Raw genomic sequence first — 19,370 nt, 5'->3', positions numbered from 1 at the left:
TGCGATAAAAACTTATAGTACGGAGTAGTAAAGGATCAATCTGTATTGCGCTGCCTTGTTTAATGCAACCAAACTAAGCTATGGGCGCAAGCTTGGTTACGTACTACAGGCATTGAAACCGGGGAGTTCCTTGCTTACATTCGTAGTATGTAGTCAAGTTGAGCAGCTCCTGGCAGATAACTAAAGCTTCGATGATCAGCGCTGTCGAGTCATTGTGAAGATGTCTGGGCCAGGGTTGGAATGAGTCGTCAGGTGTCTCATGGTGTTCATCAATACTTGAAATAACAGTTGAAGAAACACATTTCATAAGTATCAACTGGCCATCAACCTACGTTCAATTTACATCAGAGGTACCTTGATATATTAGGTTAGGTACCTAGTAGGTAGTTTGCTATCATACATTCACTCGTGCAAGAATAGGAAATGCATTAGCCCCTCATCCGATTATAACACCCAGCAGGGCCAGCACTGAACATTGAGGTCCCCAGCATCGCGGGGCACTCCACTACCATGGACAGTAGTCCAGGTGCTATGTCATCATCTTTCCCCCGCCCACTCCCGTCACCATGTACCTAACCTCGTGCCCCTCGCGACTGTACGTCCTGTCTCCTGTCTCCAGAACAACCTTCGCCTCAGGAAACCATTCTACTGCATCTATCCATCTCTCAAATATCGTTCGTTCACTTGGCGAATGTCTGTCTGACTTTTTATATCTTGACACTCGAGTACTTAGTTTATGACCCTTGCTTATCAACTTTTATCCAGATCGTCCGGCCGTTCTGCGCCCTCCCCTCTGTCGTTCATCTCTGTGGCACAATCATCGTCTCATCTGTCAAGTGTTGCGACAAAGCATTTTATTGCCATCTCACAATCAATCTACTGCTTTCACTTGGCAAAGGTCTCCTTAGATACTCTACCGAGGCCGCGCTTTACCTTCGCCTCTGCTTAGACCGATCTGGAAAGCTCCTCTTATCGTCCAATTCATCAGCTGTTCGTGAACGAATCTCCAATCATGGACCCCTCACCCAGCTCCTCTCGCGAGCTCAAGGACACCCGCGCAACCAGTTCAACTAGTCTAAACAGTGCTGCCTCGGGTTCATCATCATCACAAAAGCCGCCTACTCTTTCCCAGCGATCTCCGTCTGTTTCCATATCCGCAGGTTCTGGGCCAAGCTCCATTTCCGCCCATCGCCAGAGCTTTGCTGAGAACCTGCGAAATGCGCCGTCCTCACCACGATCTCAGCGACATCCTTCTTTCACACAGGCTGCTCTTCAGGAGCTTCTGAGCCACCCTCCAGCCGGAAACAAGCACGCCAACCCCAAATTTGCTGGCCGTGATTGGCGGGATGTATCTGTTGGAGAGCTTGTGTCTCCAGACGACATAAAATGGGTCGAGTTTGACACTAGCGTCGAGGAAGCCACAAAGGTAAGCCTATAGCTTCGTGAAAGTCGTGTCAAAAGGGCAGACTTCGAAAGCGGTCACATTACTTCCTAGCAACTGGCAGTTATGCTAACACTAATTTTGTAGGAACTTGTTAAAAGTCATACAAACGTTGTCCTGGTGCGTGAGGATGCCTCTACTCACACCGCCGTCTCCACATTCGACTACACCGACCTTAACGTATATCTGCTTGTTGTCGTCGGTCTGGCCAAACCAGAGGACGATCAAGTTGAACTTTTCAATTCCATCTTGGCCAAAGCTCAGGAAGGTGGTCAGATTCCTTTACGAGACGTCTTTCCTTTATTCCGCAAGGAATCCCTTGTTGCGCTGCCCAGCGAGGAGAAGCTCGCCCAAGCTATTCAGATTCTAGGCAGTGGCATTCATCGTCTCCTGGTGACAGCCACTAGTGGCGAAGTTGTTGGCATCGCAAGCCAACTTCGAATTGTCGAGTTCTTCTGGAATGAGGGCGTCAATTTCCCCTCTATCGATCGGCTGTATCCTGCTATGCTTCGTGATTTAGGTGTAGGTACCAAGGACATCGTCTCTGTCAAGTTAGTTGCAACATGACCCTGGACGGAACTCAATACTAACTGGCGATAGCTCTGATGCACCATTGTCGGAAGCCCTTACACTTATGCACAATGAAGGCCTCACAAGTGTGGCTGTTGTAGATAACGGCCTGAACGTCGTTGGCAATATTTCGACCAAAGATGTTCGGCACTTGACCAAGAGTTCTAACGCTCACTTGCTCAACTCATCGTGCATGAATTTCATCTCAGTGATTCTTAACGAGCGAGGAGTCGAACATGGGCGCGACGCTTTTCCTGTATTTTACGTCAATCCCTACTCGACGCTGGCTCATACCGTTGCCAAGCTTGTTGCGACTCGGTCGCACAGGATGTGGGTGGTCGAGTCGGCATCACCCTCACCATCGGCTCCTGCTACGCCCCTAATGGGGCCTCAATCTTTTACGACCCCAACGCATCCACCTCCGGCTGCGCCTGCATCGACATCCACTCATGCTGCACCTCCATCGCCCGTGCCTACTGCTGCTGTGCCTGCGTCGCCAGTCCCTACCGCAGCTGTACCAGCCTCTGCCATGGCTGGTGCTCGCCTGTCGGGCAGACTCACTGGTGTCATCTCGTTGACCGATGTTCTGAACATGTTTGCAAAGTCAACGGGTCTACACCCTGCTGACCCTAACGAGGAACGAGCGCGGCGAAGGCGAAGCTCAAGCAGCTCAGTGCGGCCCAGTATCGACTCACACCGAGCAAGCATTGACTTCCGGCGATAATAAAAGCGAAACATATCAAGTATGTGATTCAATGCATAGTCTTAACCGGAAGATATCTCGTAGCAAGTTGTCAGTCACAAAGAGACGATGAGATACTGAGTCGGATTTGATGCTCATTTATACAGAAGCTATTACCGACTCGGACTGTAAATGGATCACGCAGCGCGTTCTTGGGGGTACAGGTTTCTTTTGTTTGGGGCATGGCCAGTGTTTATAGCCACGTTTCCCGCATATTGGCATTGTTCCTCTTGACGATATTGCCTTGTGGGGTGGAAAGGAAGAGCAGTAACTTACTTCGGCACACAACGGCAAGTCGAGATAGAAATTTGACAAATCGCCGCTCCATAGCGAACATTCTGGGTAAAGGAGGTCCAGTTGATTAATCAATCAATCAATTCTTCTGCAAGATCGAACAGCTACTGAACCAATCACTTCTTGGATTAACGTTGAGAGTGGCAAATCTTTAATCTACCTACATGAAGTGCAAGACCCTTAATGGCCACGTTTGGCACAGTTTGATTGGCCAAGAGCTCGCCACATCGGATCAGATCCCGGGAGCATCAACAGTGCCCCCCCGCCAGTTCAGTCCAGTCCCAATTCAGTCCAGTCCCAGTTCAGTCCAGTCCATCCGTCCGTCCACGTCCAGCGCATCACCAAATTGACTCATCATCATCTCCACTCTCATCACCAACTTTGAACTTCCTCCATATCACATCAACGCCCAACGTCTTAGGTAGTCTTGTATCCTCTTCCTTTTATTCTTCTTCTCGTCGGTTTTTCTCTCATCTCTGTCTTTATATGTTTCATCATCACTATCATCTCCTTCTTCTTGTTATCCTTGTTTTCTCATTCAGTCATTAATTGTACTTCTTTTTGGCATCGTGAGACTTTCGATAGCTCCATCTTGCCGAAAGCTACGCATCATCGATTCTGGCTTCGCTCAAGCGGCAAAATCTTACGCATTGCATCTTTATTTAACATCAATTCGGACTATGTTGTGGACTTGTAACTAGTCCATACTATATTTCGTGGTTCCAGCTCCAATTTCTGCTCTTCTTGCATCTTGGCCTACGCTCAGCTTGACTGTGGCAAATTGGCCTATCGATATCTTTCTTGCCTCCCACTACGTTTTTGCAGTATCCGAGTTCTTCAGGACTTTACCCTACGAGTAACGTTATCAATTTTCTGGGTATCCTTCACGGGCCAGCTCGCGTCTATCCAAGACGTGAGTACATCACCAGTATTGCCCTCAACATAAAATACGCCTCCATGTGCACGGCCGCTTTCGATAGTCACTATGGCATCTACAACGACAACTTCAACAGATGACCCTCTTCACGAGCCGCCGGGCGCCACAAATATCGGCCATGATGGCTTGTTCAAGCTTGGCGACTTTTCACGTTTGAATTCGCAAAGCCTTGCGGATTGGGCCTCTCCGAAGATCACCAAGAACTCCGAGTCGCCCCCCGTGCTTGGAAATTTTAAGAGACTCTTTGAGCAACTTCGCCTCAAAGATAATGGGACGCCCCGGTATCAGCTGCCAGTTGCCTCCGTAAAGGCACAGCCGGTCTCGATACTGAAAACATCCCCCGATTCAGTATCAATCATCAAAGCCGTTGATGTCCCCAACACCTTGACCGGACCAATCTTCGACCCAATCACCGATTCAGAGGCCGGCGGGGGCTCTGACACTGATGTCTTGCCTGTCGCCTCATATTCAACCACTGCTTCAACGCCGCCAAGCTCCAATGAGTCTCCTCTCAATCATTTCGTTGAGAGTAAGAAGAGCAAGGCCAGGTTTGTGAAGACAAAGGAAAGGTCTCATTCAAGGGGTAATTCTGAACCTAGAGTGGTGGTTTGGGATGGTGTTCGACCAGAATCGGTTAAACATGTTCTCTCGTATCAGCCTTTCAAATACGGTCCCGTCTCTGAAATTCACAGTAATGTGCTGTCAGCCTCGGCTAAACATGAAAGTCTTATGGGTAAACTGGTCCATGAGCGTATCGTCGACTCTATGATCTGCAAAGACTTTTCTACTATTGCAGACAACGGAATTCACGTCTTCATTGACATGTCCAACATCGTTATCGGCTTCCAAAAAGCCTTGAGAGCCAGATTTGGCATTCCCGAATCTTCGCGCTTCGTACCACTTCCTCAAATGAACCTCTCTTTTTTCCACGAACTTCTTACCCGTGATCGCTACGCTGAATGGCTCAATGTAGGCTGTTCCATGCGTCCCGATCGGGGTGAGCCTCCTTTCATTCAGGAGCTGAAAGACCTTGGATATCGAGTCGACCTTCGTAGTCGTCGTGCTGAGCAGTCTGGTTCCAACGACCACACCACCTTCGAGACTGGCGGTTTTCGCTATGTCGAGGATATGGTTGACGAAACACTTCAAATCCGAATTGGTGAATCTGTTATGCAGTATTTCGAGATGCCAGGCACACTTGTTATTGCCACTGGGGATGCCCGGCCGGCCAAATACTCGGATGGCTTTCTCGCGTATACCCAACGCGCCCTGAAAATGGGCTGGAGTGTTGAGGTTGTGTCCTGGAAAGCAAGTCTTTCGTCCGCATGGAATGCGCTGCTCAAGGATAACACCATCGGTTCTCGATTTCGTATTATTGAACTCGATCAGTTTGTTGATGAGCTCTGGATCTGTTAAACTCATCCTGTCGCGGCTCCGTCTGAAAAATGTCGGGCAGCTTGATAGGAATTTGATCGAGGCGCCTGTTTGACCACACCTCTACAAGGATGGAACAAACCAGGTTTTGTCATTTATCAGATATCAATGGATCAAGGGCTTTGGATCGCTGGTTCATGCGAGACTTTTGGACTTTCTTTACTTTTTGTTCAAAACTCAATCATTGGATGTATTTATTCATCCAGTGTCTGAAATCCCTCTCCGGGGTTTATGTCAATTTTCAGTGACGGTCCCTATTCATCTTCACTCGACGTGCCTCATTCCCTTTTGTTTGGCTAATTTTTGGCATGAACACGAAACTTCTTTTACGTACAATTAAGTTACAGTCGTGACATGATCTGGCATGTGAAAGATGATACGAAAAACAGCGACGTTAAAGATCGTTACAATGACTAGCATACATAGCTGGTCGGCTATTTGTGGATTGGTTTACAGCATTACTGATACATCATGAGGGTTTAATGATGAACGGATAAAGAACATGTGTGGTCAGTTATGCAGACAGCTTTCCATCCTTGGACAAACTTGTTTATTTTATGGCGGGACACCATCAATCTTTAACAAGGGAAGAGCGCAGCCACAACAGTATACCCCCAGAATTGAACAAATTCATACATGTACAGATATACATCTTGCCACTCACTCCAAGGCAATGCCGAGAATGACTACATTGTCCAATCATCAAGAGGAATGGCATCACAATAAAAACACGTTTCAATACATACAAATACTAGACAAGTCTTCTCAAGCTCGTGAAACAAGACAGCCAGGTGATATAACCAGGCAGTTGAAACCCGATAAGAAGTAGACAATCCTCCGAAATGCTCTTGCCAAGTACCAAACATGCATAGTCCTGCGATAACCCAAGGTACTCGGCTTCCGTGGCCACGAAACAATAACAATAACAAAAAGCAATATAGAAAGACACCAAATCGAATGATGTTTCACAACAAAAGGCGGGCTGCAAACCGTTCAAAGATACGAAGGCTTAGCTGACACGACAAATCTTCGAGCTATACTCTACTCAGAAGTCGAGTCCTTGCCGTCGATACCCCAATACTGTTCAGCATGGAAGGTTGCAGGTTCTGGCTTCTTCCAATGGTCATTGAAAGCAGAGAAAAGAATGAGGTCATCAGGGTGCTCGGAAAATGCTTCTCTGATGGCCTTGAGAGCTGACCCCTGTTGAGTCAATCCAGGAACAGCCTTACCATTGCTATCACCCTTTGTGGGCCAGCCAGTCTCACAGACCACAACGCGCTTGTCGCTGGATAACTTCGACTTGACGACTTGGACGGTGTCGGAGAGCCACTTGCCAGCACCATCGGCAGATGTGTGGGGGTCAAAGAAGGCATGGGCGTTGATTGCACAGTACTCGCTCTTTTCACAAAGTTCTGGGTGTTCCTGGACAGCCACAAACGTATCAACAGTCAGGACAGGGCCGTTGTATCCAGCGGCTTTTAGGATCGCACGAGCTTCGTCGACCGCGGCGAGGACCTGTGCAGGAGTTGCAGCGTTGTTGTTGACGAGTTCGTTTCCGACGCTGATGGTGTCTACAATATCCCAATCGCTACCGATAGCGTCAATGATCAACTGTGCTTCGCTTTGGACGTCTCTGATATCCCAAATACCGAGGAACAGCTTCATGCCGTTGGCCTTGGCACATGGGTAGATCTTGGAAACTTGGTCGCACTCGGTGCCGTAAATACGGAGGAGGGAGTAGGTGCCCGCAAGTTCAGAAATATCCTGCTTGATCTCATCTCCGCTCTTACACTGGTGATCGCCACGGTACGGAGCGTAGGAAATGCCGGGGGATTTAGAGCCTCTTGAACCTCCGGAACTTCCAGAGCTGCCCGAGCCAGAAGAAACGCTCGGGCTGCAATTGACACATGGAAGTTTAGATCCACTACCCTTGGGTGGTTTCGGGTCGTCAGGCACAGGTACAGGGGTTCCTGGAAAGGTCGCCGTTCCGGTTGGGATAATGGGTGCCGGAGTGGCTGGAGCGACGACTTGGGTGTAAGTAGAAGCCGCAGTAAGCGTGATAGTGGTAACCCTACCACGGTGTAAGTCAGTATTCTGGAAACGATATGGGAGTAGCGTACGGCTCTCGTCTAATAAGTGGTCGGCCTACAGTTACGGTCAGTTTGGAGTTGTCGCTCGCCGCGAGGGTACTTACCAACAGGGACAGCAGCAACAGCCGCCGCCATAGCCACCGCCGAAGTGAAGAAACGTTTCATGTTGATAATAAGATATTTCGGTCTGTATGTCGGGTGTTTCAAAGGGAGTATCAGAGAGTGGACGAGCTACCAAAAAGAGCTCAAATATAGTTGTTACGAGGTTGGTGATTGGAGAGAAAATGAATGTATAAGACGGGACTGAATAACCCGCTATCAAAGGACGAAGAGGAATCAGATAAAAGAGTGTCTGGAAGATAAAGAAGAAGAAGAAGAAGAAAGAGTGAATAGTGTTAGGAAAGCTAATGAAATTAGAAAAGGTTGAAGAGTGAATGGAGAAAAGAAAAAAAGAGGAAGAAGTGATGGATATAAAGGTGAAAGGGGAATTCGAAACAAGGGAGGAAGTGGCTGCTCAACACTGGAAGATAAAAGAATGGCAAGTCGAGTACCTATAGTTAGCTGGTACAAGACAGGAAGGACAGAACAACACGAGGCAATATGTGTGGTCTGAAGGAAGGTACAACTGGATGGTCTGCACCTGAACCACCGGGAAGTTCAAGTCTGAACCTGGAAGAGACGAGAGAGACACTCTTCACCTTAATCGTTCCTATCCGTTCTGAAACCCACGAGAAATGCCTTGTTTACAAACCCCCCTCGCATCCTTATTCTGCCATTCATCATTAGTCCTCGACCTGAGACGCACGCAGACATTCGCTGAGAAAACACATCGCGGCATCATATTTCGTAGGAACTCCCGGAAGCATAACCTTAAAATGAATCACAATACGAGACCACAACGCTGTTAACTGTTTGGAATGAGTTGCTTTCCTACCATACCGCGTAATGTCAAACCTCGTAATCTCCCCAGGAATGTAGTAACTGAGACACATCACAGTCAAGTTACGAGCTGAAAAGGTTCCCGGTTTCTCATATTCCCGACTAACTACCTACCTAGGTAGGTAGGTATGAAACAGCCTCCTTCTCTGTCTCTTCTGCATGTGTAGTCTTGGCTTCTTTCGTTAGATTAAACCACTTTTGTGATTTAGGGTCGCAGCATCGGCGTGACTTCGCAAGGGATGTCCGAGACACGCATATTCTAAATTTTTCTACTTCCTCACCAAAATCATGTCCTCGAAAAGAGCGATCTGTTTGCTTCAACTCTCTATTCCGCCCCCTTTAGTAATGTTATCACACAAGCCGAAGACAATACGGTCAACACTTGCTTTCGAATATAGCGACTGAAACCACGGTGGTGAAACTTATTCAATGTCGGCATACAAAGCCGCATCTATTAATCATTAGCTTGCTGAATGGCTACCTGCCAATGTGTAGATTATCGTGTGCGTCTCCTCTATTGTCCTGCCTGGTATTCCATCCATAATCAGCAGGTCTCAGAGTAACCCGACACCCTATCGACTGTGTTCGTAAATGCAACGTAAACTGGACCATCTTTCTATTGTCATCAAAATTAACAGCCCCCAAGGTCCCTGGTTTAAACCGTCTTGGTACTCGTCTTGCGGGTCATAACCTTGGTGATGGCATGTCGAATGGTGACACCAGCCTTCTCGACATCCTTCTTTGAAAGCGCTGACGTAACGCAAATTCGCAGAGCAGGCTGCGCGAACCAGGCGCCATCCTTGGGCTTGACAGTGTGGGAATACGGCCTGGTCTTGGTCCTCGTGATCAAAACGCCATTGGCAAGTGTCTTTCTGCAAGTTAGTCTGTTGTTCCTATTTTAGTCATGTCACTAATAGCACGTACCTCTTCAACACAGTCACACAGAATTCGCTCCTGGTCTTCCAATTCTAGCTTTCGTGCAGCGACAACTTCAGGCTTGAGGACAAGAAGCATGATAGGGTTCTCAGGGTCGCTAGGGCAGTAGACCCAGTCGCTACGGGGATCGAGTTGCGCCTTCATAGCCTTGATATTCTCGCGTGACTGGGACAGGATGTCGGGGTTGGACTGAAGCAGGTTGAGTGTCTCGCTGGCAGTGACGGCCAACATGGCGGGGAGAGCGGCGGAGAAGGTGTAGGCGGAAGAGGTAATACGCTGATGCTCAACGACGTCTTTGGGACCAGCACAGAAACCACCACCAGCACAGAGGGGTCCAGCGAGAGAGCCAATGATCATGTCAACTTGCTGAGGATCCACGTTCTGCGCCTCAGTGATGCCACGACCGGTGCGGCCAAGAACACCAAAAGACCAGGTTTCGTCCAGAATAACACGGAACTTGTACTTCTCCTTGAGCTCAACCAGGCGCGGCAGATCGATGGAATCACCCGAAAGCTCAAACAGACCCTCAGTCACGACGAAACGGCGAGTAAGCTTCTTAGCGTTGGCCTGCTCCTTGGCAACAGCTTTCATCACGTCTTGCAGATCGTCCATATCATTGTGTTCAAACCAGCGGATTGTGCTTCGCGATTGCTCAAGACCTTTACGGATGGAGAAGTTGACGTTTCGATCAGCGATGATGACATCGCCACGCTTGCAGAAAGAGGGAATAACACTGGAGATGGTGCTGAAAGCCTGAGCGTAGACGATACAACCCTCAGTACCCAGGTACGCGGCGATATCAGCTTCGGTCTTCATATGAACGTCCTGAGTGCCGTAGAACTGGGGAGGGCCGCAAGGGCCAACACCGTAGGTGCGTAGGACCTGAATCGCCTTTTCCTTGATTTGGTCATTGCCATTGAAATTATAGAAGTTGTACGATGCGAGGTTGGTCACAGTTCGGCCGTTAGCGAGTTTCGATTTAGGACCGGTCGGACTATTAAAAGACATTAGATGTTGATTCTGACATGAAGGCAATTATGCTCACCCAACGAGGACGGGGAGGCGTTCAGTTTCGCTAGCTTCGAAAGCGGTTTGCTCCTCGACGAGAGGCTCGGGTTGCCAATCATCAATCAGCTCTTCGATTTCCTACAACGCAACCAAAGTTAGCATCCTGTTTCTGAAAACCCTTGTTGACCTTAAAGTGATCTTACGTCCTCCCTCAGCTTGACATAGTTCTGCTTATGCGTCGAGTAAGATGGTGACAGGAGGTAGCGAACGAAGAAGAGTAGCAGCACGGCCTCAATGGCAGATCGCACGGGGTCATTCTGATAACTCGACTTGATATAGCGAAGGAACACGGCGGAGCCAGGCACTTTGTGGAAGTAGACTGAGGCTTGCTCAATGATGTCGCCCAGTCTGGCTTGAAGGGTATCGAGTTCCATCGTCCTTAATGTTTTCGTCGTTATCGTCAACCGCTTCGAATTTCCTTTCCTGTTTCGTCTCGTCTCGTCTCGTATCGTGCTTCTTATTATGGAAGGGTCAGTTTGGTATCTTTGACCTTGTAAGTGGATGTCAGAAGGGAGTTTGAGTAAACATTAACGGACCTCTTTTTTGAAAGTGATGGCCTGTAAATTAATTGCGTTGTCACCATGGGTCAACAAAGGGGCCGCCAGGATCCTCCTAAGGTATACCGAGTCAAGCTGCCGAGAGCCTGTGATTGGCTGCACGATTAGTCGCTAACATTCATAATTTACAGGGGCTCGACGGGTACCTGAGCTCCAGTAAGACGGGCCATCCACTCCAGTGATCGGATAGACCGGAGACGTCGGGTGAAATACGCAAACACAAGTACAAGTTACTGGTAAGCTACCATGGAAATAAATCATGGAATATAGTCGATCAAAACAGTCATGATGTGTAAGGCAACATCAATCGCTTCACAGATCTGATATGGACAACAAAATGAGGCTTTGACTTGTGTCAAAAATTGAAAAGAATGAAAAAAGGCATTGTTTGCATGTAAGTCTAAAGTTTCTGCCATGTGTTGCTTCCTTTCATTGTACACATTAGAATATTTTTAAAGAAAAAAGGTGCGCCTTCGTGCCAATAAAACAGACCAGCCCGGTTCAGCCAGTGAATGACAGGTCTAACTTGTGTTGCCGACCTCTTCTCTCCTTATCTCGTCCCCTTCCGCTTCTATAAAACTCGAAGTGTTTACACACGCATCCATCCACCTGTGCTAGGTACTGAACTGAAAAGCAAAAACGAAAACAAAAAAACAAAAACTTGACATTTTAATAACTTGTTCTGTGCATAAAGACAGAGCACCAGTACACTGTTGGAGGGTTTCCAAAAAGGGAGCCCTGTTCCCGCGATTTTCGCTTAAAATAGCTTGATCTTGCCGGTGGCCGATGCAGCGACACGCTTGCTACCAGTCATTGTGAGGCCAGCGCCAGTATAATCGGGATCCTTGAGACCAGTGACCGAAGTACTGTTTGTGTTGTTATGATCAAGATAGTTTGGCTGCACAAGTCCCTCCAGAGGAATCATCTTCTCAATAGTCTTGCTGAGTGATTCACCCATGAGTTTACCAACTACAGCAGGTCCAGCAACGAGAGCTATGAACACGACTAGGAGGGTAAAATAGAGGATGGCATAACGGATCACACGTCTTCGCCTAAGCTTAGACTGTTTCATCGAGTAGATGGGAGGTCGAATTTGTCGACTGAAAACTGTTAGTATCATTGATGGGGGCGCAATAGGGCATACATACCTGGGACGGAGCCAGAACAGCATCATTGAGTGAAGCATGTCAACCTTGGGGATCAAGATGACGGGCGCCATAAAAAAGAGCAGCCAGTGGCCCAAGACGAAATCGGCCGAGAACATGGACAGCTCAGTAATCTTGCAAAGGAACTCACGAGCAGGCTGAGAGATTGTGTGCCATCCCATTGAGTACCACTTTCCGCTCCAGAAGGCAATGTTAGAAGCATCGCCCTTGAACTCACGAGTGAGACATGTCGAAACAATCAACTTGACAAAGAAACGCTGGATCGAAATCACAGCAATCATACCGCCCACAGTGCGGGTGAAGTTGAAGCTCTCCAGAATGAACATGCCCACGAAAGAAATCAGAAGGAAGATCACTGCAGTTGCATGGGCAATAGCGGCGAGAACACTGCCAAACTTCTTGCAACACATGCCGAGGAGAGGTCCCATACAACAAGCCATGCCGAACATAGCAGCTAAGACGCCGGCATTGACGGCAACTGGCGCAAAAGCGATAACAAGCAGCCGCATTAGCGATTGAGTGGGCTTGATCTTATTCCTGTCCTCTGGATTGTTCGCTGGTGTAACACCGGTTTGAGCATTGACAAAAAGATAGGGTAGAATTGTCACGACAGCGAGCATCAACGGTGAGAAAATCTCACTAAAGAAGATGTTGGCGAAAGGAGCTCGAGGAACATCAGCTGATGCTTTGGCAGATGGGTCTCCAAGAGTCTTGCGTTTGTAACCAGTAAGACGAGTTCGAGAAAGACGACAGTACGAGATCCAAGATGAAGCGTGGCTGCGGGAATTACCACGCGACAACCAACGAAGGTAATCTCGGTAATCGATGAAAAAGTCTGTCCAGGCGAATTGATGGGGGTTGTATAGGAAGGGGGAAATAGTCAGCGCAAGAAGGGTAATCCAGAAGTAGATCAGGACACCCTTCCAGACTGTCAGGGTTGCAAATAAAAGCATCATGAGTAAACGAGCGCCGAAGTAAATAGCTGGTCCAGCGAATCGAGAGTACAAGACACCAAAAGGAATACGTGCTGTGGCGAAACCACGGCCTGTACCAATATATCGCGCACCACCGAACGAAATATTCTGCTGTACAGAGTTCGCATAGATCTGACAGACGAAGACTTCGAACATGAGCGACAAAGAGCAGAATTGCTTCATCAATCGAATGAAAGCACGCCAAATGCCACGTTCCGAAAGTTCCTGGACGATAAGGGGAATGAAAGAGAGGAACAGAACGAAAAGAATGGACACGATACATCGGTAAATCCAGTCCGTAAGTGCATCAGTGTTGGCGCAGCCGGTAGGATAAAGAGGATCGGTGATGGGAACGTTTCGGTTGTATTCGCAGGGGATTGTCTCATAACGGAGAGCTCCAAGGTTGACCATAGTAATCATGAACATCTGGACTGAAAACATAATGAACATGTTGTTCAAGTGGAAACCAGGATGGGCGTAGTAGAACGACAAGAACCGATCCAGAGGCAGTTGGGTACCCAGGTAGTAGTACTCGCGCGACAAGAATTGTTCACCCATACCAGTACCAATCTTGGTTGTGAAGTTGAGAACAGAGCCAAATCCCAAATCACGACCTTTACCACATTGAAAGTATTCACATTGCTTGATACGCCCTCCACGGAGGAGAGCAGTCATACCAGCGTAAATATCTTCGTTCAAGTGAAGACCCTTCTGGGCCTTGGAAACACCACCACGAGTTGTCATGAAGATACCGTTGAGGAAATCGGGATGTCCGTAATGAAGCTTGCCACCAATCTGTGCCATAGTTCGAGCGAAGAGTGTACCAAAGGTTTGTTCCTTTCCAGCGGCAATATCACCCAGAATACCAATATTCTCGGAGAAAATATACTCACGGGCACCCAAAATAGCCACAGGTGCAGAAACATCATTCTTGACACCAGGAGTATAAGGAGATACATTGTCGGTCTTCATCTCCTCGAACTCAGCGAGAACACTGCGGATCTTGAGGCACTCTTCCAGATAGTTGTCTTGGTTGGCATCGATGAGTTGGATGTATTCACCACGGTAGAAGATAATAGAGTGGTTCTGGTTATCAGACTTGCCGTCACCGAGAATGGGGTTGCCAGAAAGCTGAACGCGGAACTTGGGACGTCGCATGCCGTTCTCCATGACTTCAGAGTGACCATCAATCAAAACCGAATACAAGCGAGGCTCTTCGCCTTCGGCAACTGGGGGCTCTTCATCAAGATAAGCAATCTGGAGGTCGGGATAAGCGCGAAGCAAGAATTCAGCGTTTTCCATCTCCTCCTTCTTGAACTTCGAGAATCTCTGCATGGAAACGACAATCTTAAATTTGCGACGGGCCATACGCTCAAGCTCGCGCTCAAGCTTGTCAGTGTTGCCGCCGAACATCTGCACAACCTCGGGGTTTTCGACGCGGTACAGGAGTTTGATGGCACGACTGTAGTTCATGAAGCCAGAGATAGTACGGTACAGAGTCTGGAAACGAAGAGAGGCCCAGATACGGGTACGCAGGGTGTACTCAGGCGCAGAAGATTTAAATCCAATGCAGTAAAAGGGCAAATCATCGATCTTGGTCTTGGCGGTGTTCTTCTCGTCCTTGTCGGTTTCTCCATTCATCTGAGAGGTCTCATCAGCCAGAATCTTGGTGTCTTTGACGAAGCAGTCCCATTCATGAGGGTGAAGTTGCTTCAAGTATTCCAAAAGTGTAACTCGAGAGTAAGGTTCATCTTCTCGAATAATTTCACGAAGCGAGAGAAGAATTTTCTCGCTGTAGTGAGGAATCATAACAGTGAATGTTGGCATGTTGTCTACAGGCAAAGGCTCCGGGATAGGTGTAGACAGAGATTGGGCAAAGAATGAGATTCGACGCTCGGCTTCACTGTAAGCAGGGAAATATTCCGTCTTGAATGAATGATCTTCCTGGGAAATGAAGAAGGTCGGGGCTCGCAGAGTTCGCTTACCCTCCTGCTCGGAAGGAACTTGGTGGTACAACAGTTTCTGAACATGCTCGATAGCCAAGAGATGCTCACGATACATGGAGATGACGATAGCGTTCCAGACTTGAGAAATGAGAACCTTTGGTTTGTATTTAATCTCCATGTCCGTCGTGGCAAGGATCTTGGAGTAGACACGCTTGGGGAGACGGGAGAATACATTTCTCCAGGGCGTCAAGATGGAGGATCCAATATAGAAGGACCGGGCAACCGAGAAGACAGTGTTCAGAAGAACATACCATAGGTACGTATCCAGGAAGAAAAAGATGACATCTGTGAATGCCATCAAGGCCAGAACAATTGTTGGGTGCCATCTGCAAAGCTGGTTCCCGAGCAGAAGTTTGTCTCCTTGACATGAGTCGACGTTCATGATATTCAAGTATCGAATGGGATCACGGAAGGACAGAATCAAATAGATGTAAGAGACACCCATCTTGACACCAAAGACAACGGCCCAAAGTCCATAGGACATTGCCATGTCGTTGCCGCGGAGCGTGGGCCAACTGGCAGTGAAGGTTTGACTGGCAACGTACTTCCTGTTATTCGTAGACAGGTAACTGCCAAAAAGGCCGCCCAGTGGCATGATGGAAAAGAAGAGGAAGGTAATTAAGGCAATGACAAAGTGAACAATACCAATGGCGGTGTCAATCTTCTTCCCACCAACGCCTTCAAGAAAGAAAACCTTAACACCAGGAGCAATGTTCAGTACCAAAATAAAGATCAGGAAAAAGAGCTTCTTGGTAAGATGCTGAGCACCAGCCCATCTCCGGGGTACATATGCCCACTCCGCGAGAGTAGCAAGAACCTGAATAAGAGAAGCAATAGCACCACCAAAGCCAACGATAGAGAACTGCTTAGCTGTTGACGGAGACTGGTTAAGCTGCTGTTCGTATTTGGGACCAACAAGGATACTTGGGGCATTGTGGGAGGTGTAGAACCAGAACATGGTCAAATGAATGATCCAGATACGGTTGAAGTTGACCAGGAGATGAAACCATGATCGAGATTCGCGGTAGGTCTTGAAGAAACACTTCTTCCAGTTCACATCCTTAAGCTTGACGTATCGCTCGGCAGGTGGCACATCCACAAGTTTACTCTTATCGTGGAGGACAAGACGATCGATACCCTCAGGATACCAGAAAAGCTGGTTGCAATCATCATAACCGATGATGTTCTTGTGATCACGCTCGCGGCGAACGTACACTCCATCAGAGATCTCGTAACCTTGATCTCTCAGATATTGGTAAAGAGGAGTAATGACGTTGTTGAGGAATGTGAACTCCTCCACCGGCTCAACGAGAGCTTGGCATGCGGGAGAATTAAGGTAATCGTCCGCACACTTGAAGATGAAACACAAGCACTCGGGCATAAAGCGAACCTGATTGGCTTCACCCCAGCAGAGCAGATACAAAGCGATTTGACGGACACGGTCATGCTGCGACATCTTGTTCATTCGGGTCTTCCAGCGATACTCGGCAGCCTCCAAGCTGTCATCTCCTTCGAGATCTTGTAGAGTTTCGGCTTCGCTGGCCTCGGGGTCCTTCTTCTTCTTCTTGTTGCCCTTCTTCTTCCTGCCTTTTCCAAGACCGTTGGCAAATCCGACGGCATCGTCAAGATCCAGGTGGGCGGCGAAGTACCACTTGCGGAAGTTGGCGTTATCACCGCCAATATAGTCAGCGTGAAGGGAGAGCAGAGCTTGATTTGGTGTCATTCGAGAGGCACGGGAGTCGAGGAGGATCATCAGATGGTCGTAGACGTTCCGCATGCTATCTCGCTGGAAGCCGAATTTGGAACACAAATCAAGAAAGATGTCCTCGATCTCCTCCTTCGACAACGGAATCTGTGCATCCGAGGTCCAGGCAGGATAAGGCTCCCGGGAGCGTTGGCCAGGAGGTAGAGCATTGCCGTAATCCATACCAAAGTTGGGGGTCGATGCGCCAGAAGAGCGGTTTCCCCCGTAGGAAATTTGTGAGGAGGGAGGTCTATAACCACGTTGCCCATCGTTATAGCTGTTGTAACGTTCGTCACCCCGGCCGTAGTAATCCATCTCGGCAGCGCGAGCCATATCCGATCTCATAGTGAAGTCGCTAAAAGTTTCAGAATCCTCTTCGGAGCCCTGACGGGCACCCTGTCCCTGGTACCCACGATCATAGTCTTGGTCGTAGTAGCCGCCCTGCCCATTATCATAGTAACCATCTTGATACTGGTCGTGGCCGTCGTAATAGCCTCCATCATTTTGATAAGGGTTGTTGGCATCGGCGTTGTAATAACCGCTGCGAGAAGTTAGTCAGGTCTTCAGAGGTGATCAGGCTGCAATACTCACGATTCATCATAATACCCATCATTGTTGTTGTTGTTATTCGAGTTGGGGTTCTGACCGCGGTTATCATGGCCTTGATCGTAGTATTGATCGTCTTGATAGTAGGAGTCCGTGTTTCCGCCTTGCTGTTGGTTACCTCCCTGAGGATGGCCGTAGCCATCATCGTAGTGGTCGCGCTGACCACCACCTGGATATCCCGACATGTTGAGTTGATTGGATTATCTGGAAGGATGGATGATTAGTCGCGTTCTCTCATAGCTAGTAAATGGGTCGTGGTTGATCCGCAGCTGCGTTACAACTGACCGTCATTAGACGCTGTCCACTCACCTAGGGATATACATGTGGGTGATCAACGAGCGTGATTGATTCAAGATCAGGCGGAGGAACAAGCGTGACCGGCACTGCAAGATGTGATCGTCAAAAAAGCGTCGAATGGCTGAGGGAGAAATGACTTTGGTCGGAACGGCCAAAGAAAAGGATGTAATTCAGCGTCGATTCCGGTTCAAAAAAGACAAACCAGTCACAGGAAAATGATTCACCGGCTTGGGTTGTCTCGATCGCAGAGAAAAGGGCGAGACAAAGCGATTTGGCGAAGCCGTAAAACGAGTGTCGGCAATGCGTAATGCAAAGAGTAGCAAAGGGGAAAGACGAGGGTTGGTTTTTGGTGGTTTGAGTTCCAACCCGCACGGGCAGGGAGAGAAACGCTACTTGTCTCGGCGCCGGGTTATCCAGGGCGAAGGTCAGGGGTGTGAGAGCTACAGTTTTAGGTGTGGCTGTAAGATACCAAGGGGGGGTGTCCACTTGGGGTGGGATCAACCGAGAGACGTTTCCAATGGATGTTCTTTATCGAAAGTTCCCTCGTGCTTGTGCGTAAAAGAAACAGGCAACAGAAGCGATGGAAAAGTTAATGGGGGAATGTTGAGAAAAGAGTCAAAAAGATGGCTTGTTTGTGTTTTGATTGAGCCACGCAAACACGTAGTATGTAGACCAGACGTGGGACTGGAAAATGAAAGGGAGGGAGCGATGCATGAATTCAAACCCAAAAACAAGTACACATAACCAGAGAAGGGAGACTTCAGCACATTAGCACCTTAGTACAGCAGGCGGGTCGCAAAAATAATAGGGTCTAGAAAAGGGCCTGACGAAATTATTAGTGCTCTCTAAGTTATATGTTCACCAAGGCTGATCTGATATTTCTATTGAACACTTAGTACTGGTTTTTATGCGACGCACCCGAGCAGAGGTCATTACCTACTAAGGTAGCCTCCAGCCGTTGCTGGAGCTTCTGGATTTACAAGTCGTGATAGCCGCTAAGCCCGAAACTCGCAGCGGCCAAGCCGCTGAAACTCAATTCGGTTTATCAAAGAAACGATACAACCGTCCATCTATCTCACACCAACAATACATAAGCATTTCTCATCGTGATGCGTTGTTCCAACCAGTGGGTTGTCCGGGCCGTTTCCAGGTCCGCCTCCTTTCGTTCCTTGCTTTGCTCCTGCTGGCCCCATCCATCCCATCCCATTTCTGGCCCCAAGAGGCCCATCGCCCCTATGGAAATGAGGAAAAAATGTTAACCCACGCCCGCGACTCCCAGCGCGAGCCAGGGGCGTCGACAAGGACCGGCAGGGGATACAGCTTCTAATTGGGTGTCGCAGGCGGGTGGTTGGGTTCTTGTCTCTGAAAGTGGCTGGCCAGATTAGGTTCTCCTGCAGTAAGACGAGTACATTACCACGGATTGCTCGGATAGAAATACTGCTGTCATTCAACAGCCCTGTCAGTACTTGCTAGGTACTCAAAAGTCAGTTCCTCAGCTGGTATTGTCAACTACCTATGCTAACATGATCCACCCCGGCTGCCAGGCGAGGGGGGGCAGGCAGTCTCCAC

The 19,370-nt window shown here is 48.5% G+C and overlaps 5 protein-coding genes across 5 annotated transcripts; 2 read left to right on the top strand and 3 right to left on the bottom strand.

Annotated features, from left to right (window-relative positions):
* Positions 1-1,012: 1,012 nt before the first annotated feature.
* Positions 1,013-2,735, top strand: FSST1_001115 (CBS domain-containing protein; the record flags this gene model as incomplete). The annotated part of the gene is made up of 3 exons (XM_083225140.1): positions 1,013-1,426; positions 1,529-1,992; positions 2,042-2,735. 3 exons carry the CDS (start codon positions 1,013-1,015, stop codon positions 2,733-2,735), a joined length of 1,572 nt encoding a protein of 523 aa, XP_083091297.1.
* A 1,297-nt stretch (positions 2,736-4,032) lies between these two features.
* Positions 4,033-5,400, top strand: FSST1_001114 (NYN domain-containing protein; the record flags this gene model as incomplete). The annotated part of the gene is made up of 1 exon (XM_083225129.1): positions 4,033-5,400. The coding sequence occupies one exon, from the start codon at positions 4,033-4,035 to the stop codon at positions 5,398-5,400; it is 1,368 nt and encodes a 455-aa protein (XP_083091296.1).
* Positions 5,401-6,459: 1,059 nt separating this feature from the next.
* On the bottom strand, positions 6,460-7,673 carry FSST1_001113 (glycoside hydrolase superfamily; the record flags this gene model as incomplete). Its single annotated transcript, XM_083225118.1, has 3 exons — positions 6,460-7,489; positions 7,539-7,563; positions 7,613-7,673. 3 exons carry the CDS (start codon positions 7,671-7,673, stop codon positions 6,460-6,462), a joined length of 1,116 nt encoding a protein of 371 aa, XP_083091295.1.
* A 1,429-nt stretch (positions 7,674-9,102) lies between these two features.
* Positions 9,103-10,825, bottom strand: FSST1_001112 (serine C-palmitoyltransferase LCB1; the record flags this gene model as incomplete). The annotated part of the gene is made up of 4 exons (XM_083225106.1): positions 9,103-9,315; positions 9,372-10,377; positions 10,429-10,529; positions 10,595-10,825. The coding sequence occupies 4 exons, from the start codon at positions 10,823-10,825 to the stop codon at positions 9,103-9,105; spliced, it is 1,551 nt and encodes a 516-aa protein (XP_083091294.1).
* Positions 10,826-11,765: 940 nt separating this feature from the next.
* FSST1_001111 (1,3-beta-glucan synthase) lies at positions 11,766-17,689 on the bottom strand (the record flags this gene model as incomplete). Its single annotated transcript, XM_083225095.1, has 3 exons — positions 11,766-12,108; positions 12,157-17,439; positions 17,490-17,689. 3 exons carry the CDS (start codon positions 17,687-17,689, stop codon positions 11,766-11,768), a joined length of 5,826 nt encoding a protein of 1,941 aa, XP_083091293.1.
* Between the last annotated feature and the right edge of the window lie 1,681 nt (positions 17,690-19,370).

Source organism: Fusarium sambucinum, chromosome IV (assembly GCF_050947815.1).
Source record: "Fusarium sambucinum isolate potato_lamoka chromosome IV, whole genome shotgun sequence".
Lineage (NCBI taxonomy): Eukaryota > Fungi > Ascomycota > Sordariomycetes > Hypocreales > Nectriaceae > Fusarium > Fusarium sambucinum.
This window is presented reverse-complemented; position numbering and strand designations above follow the sequence as displayed.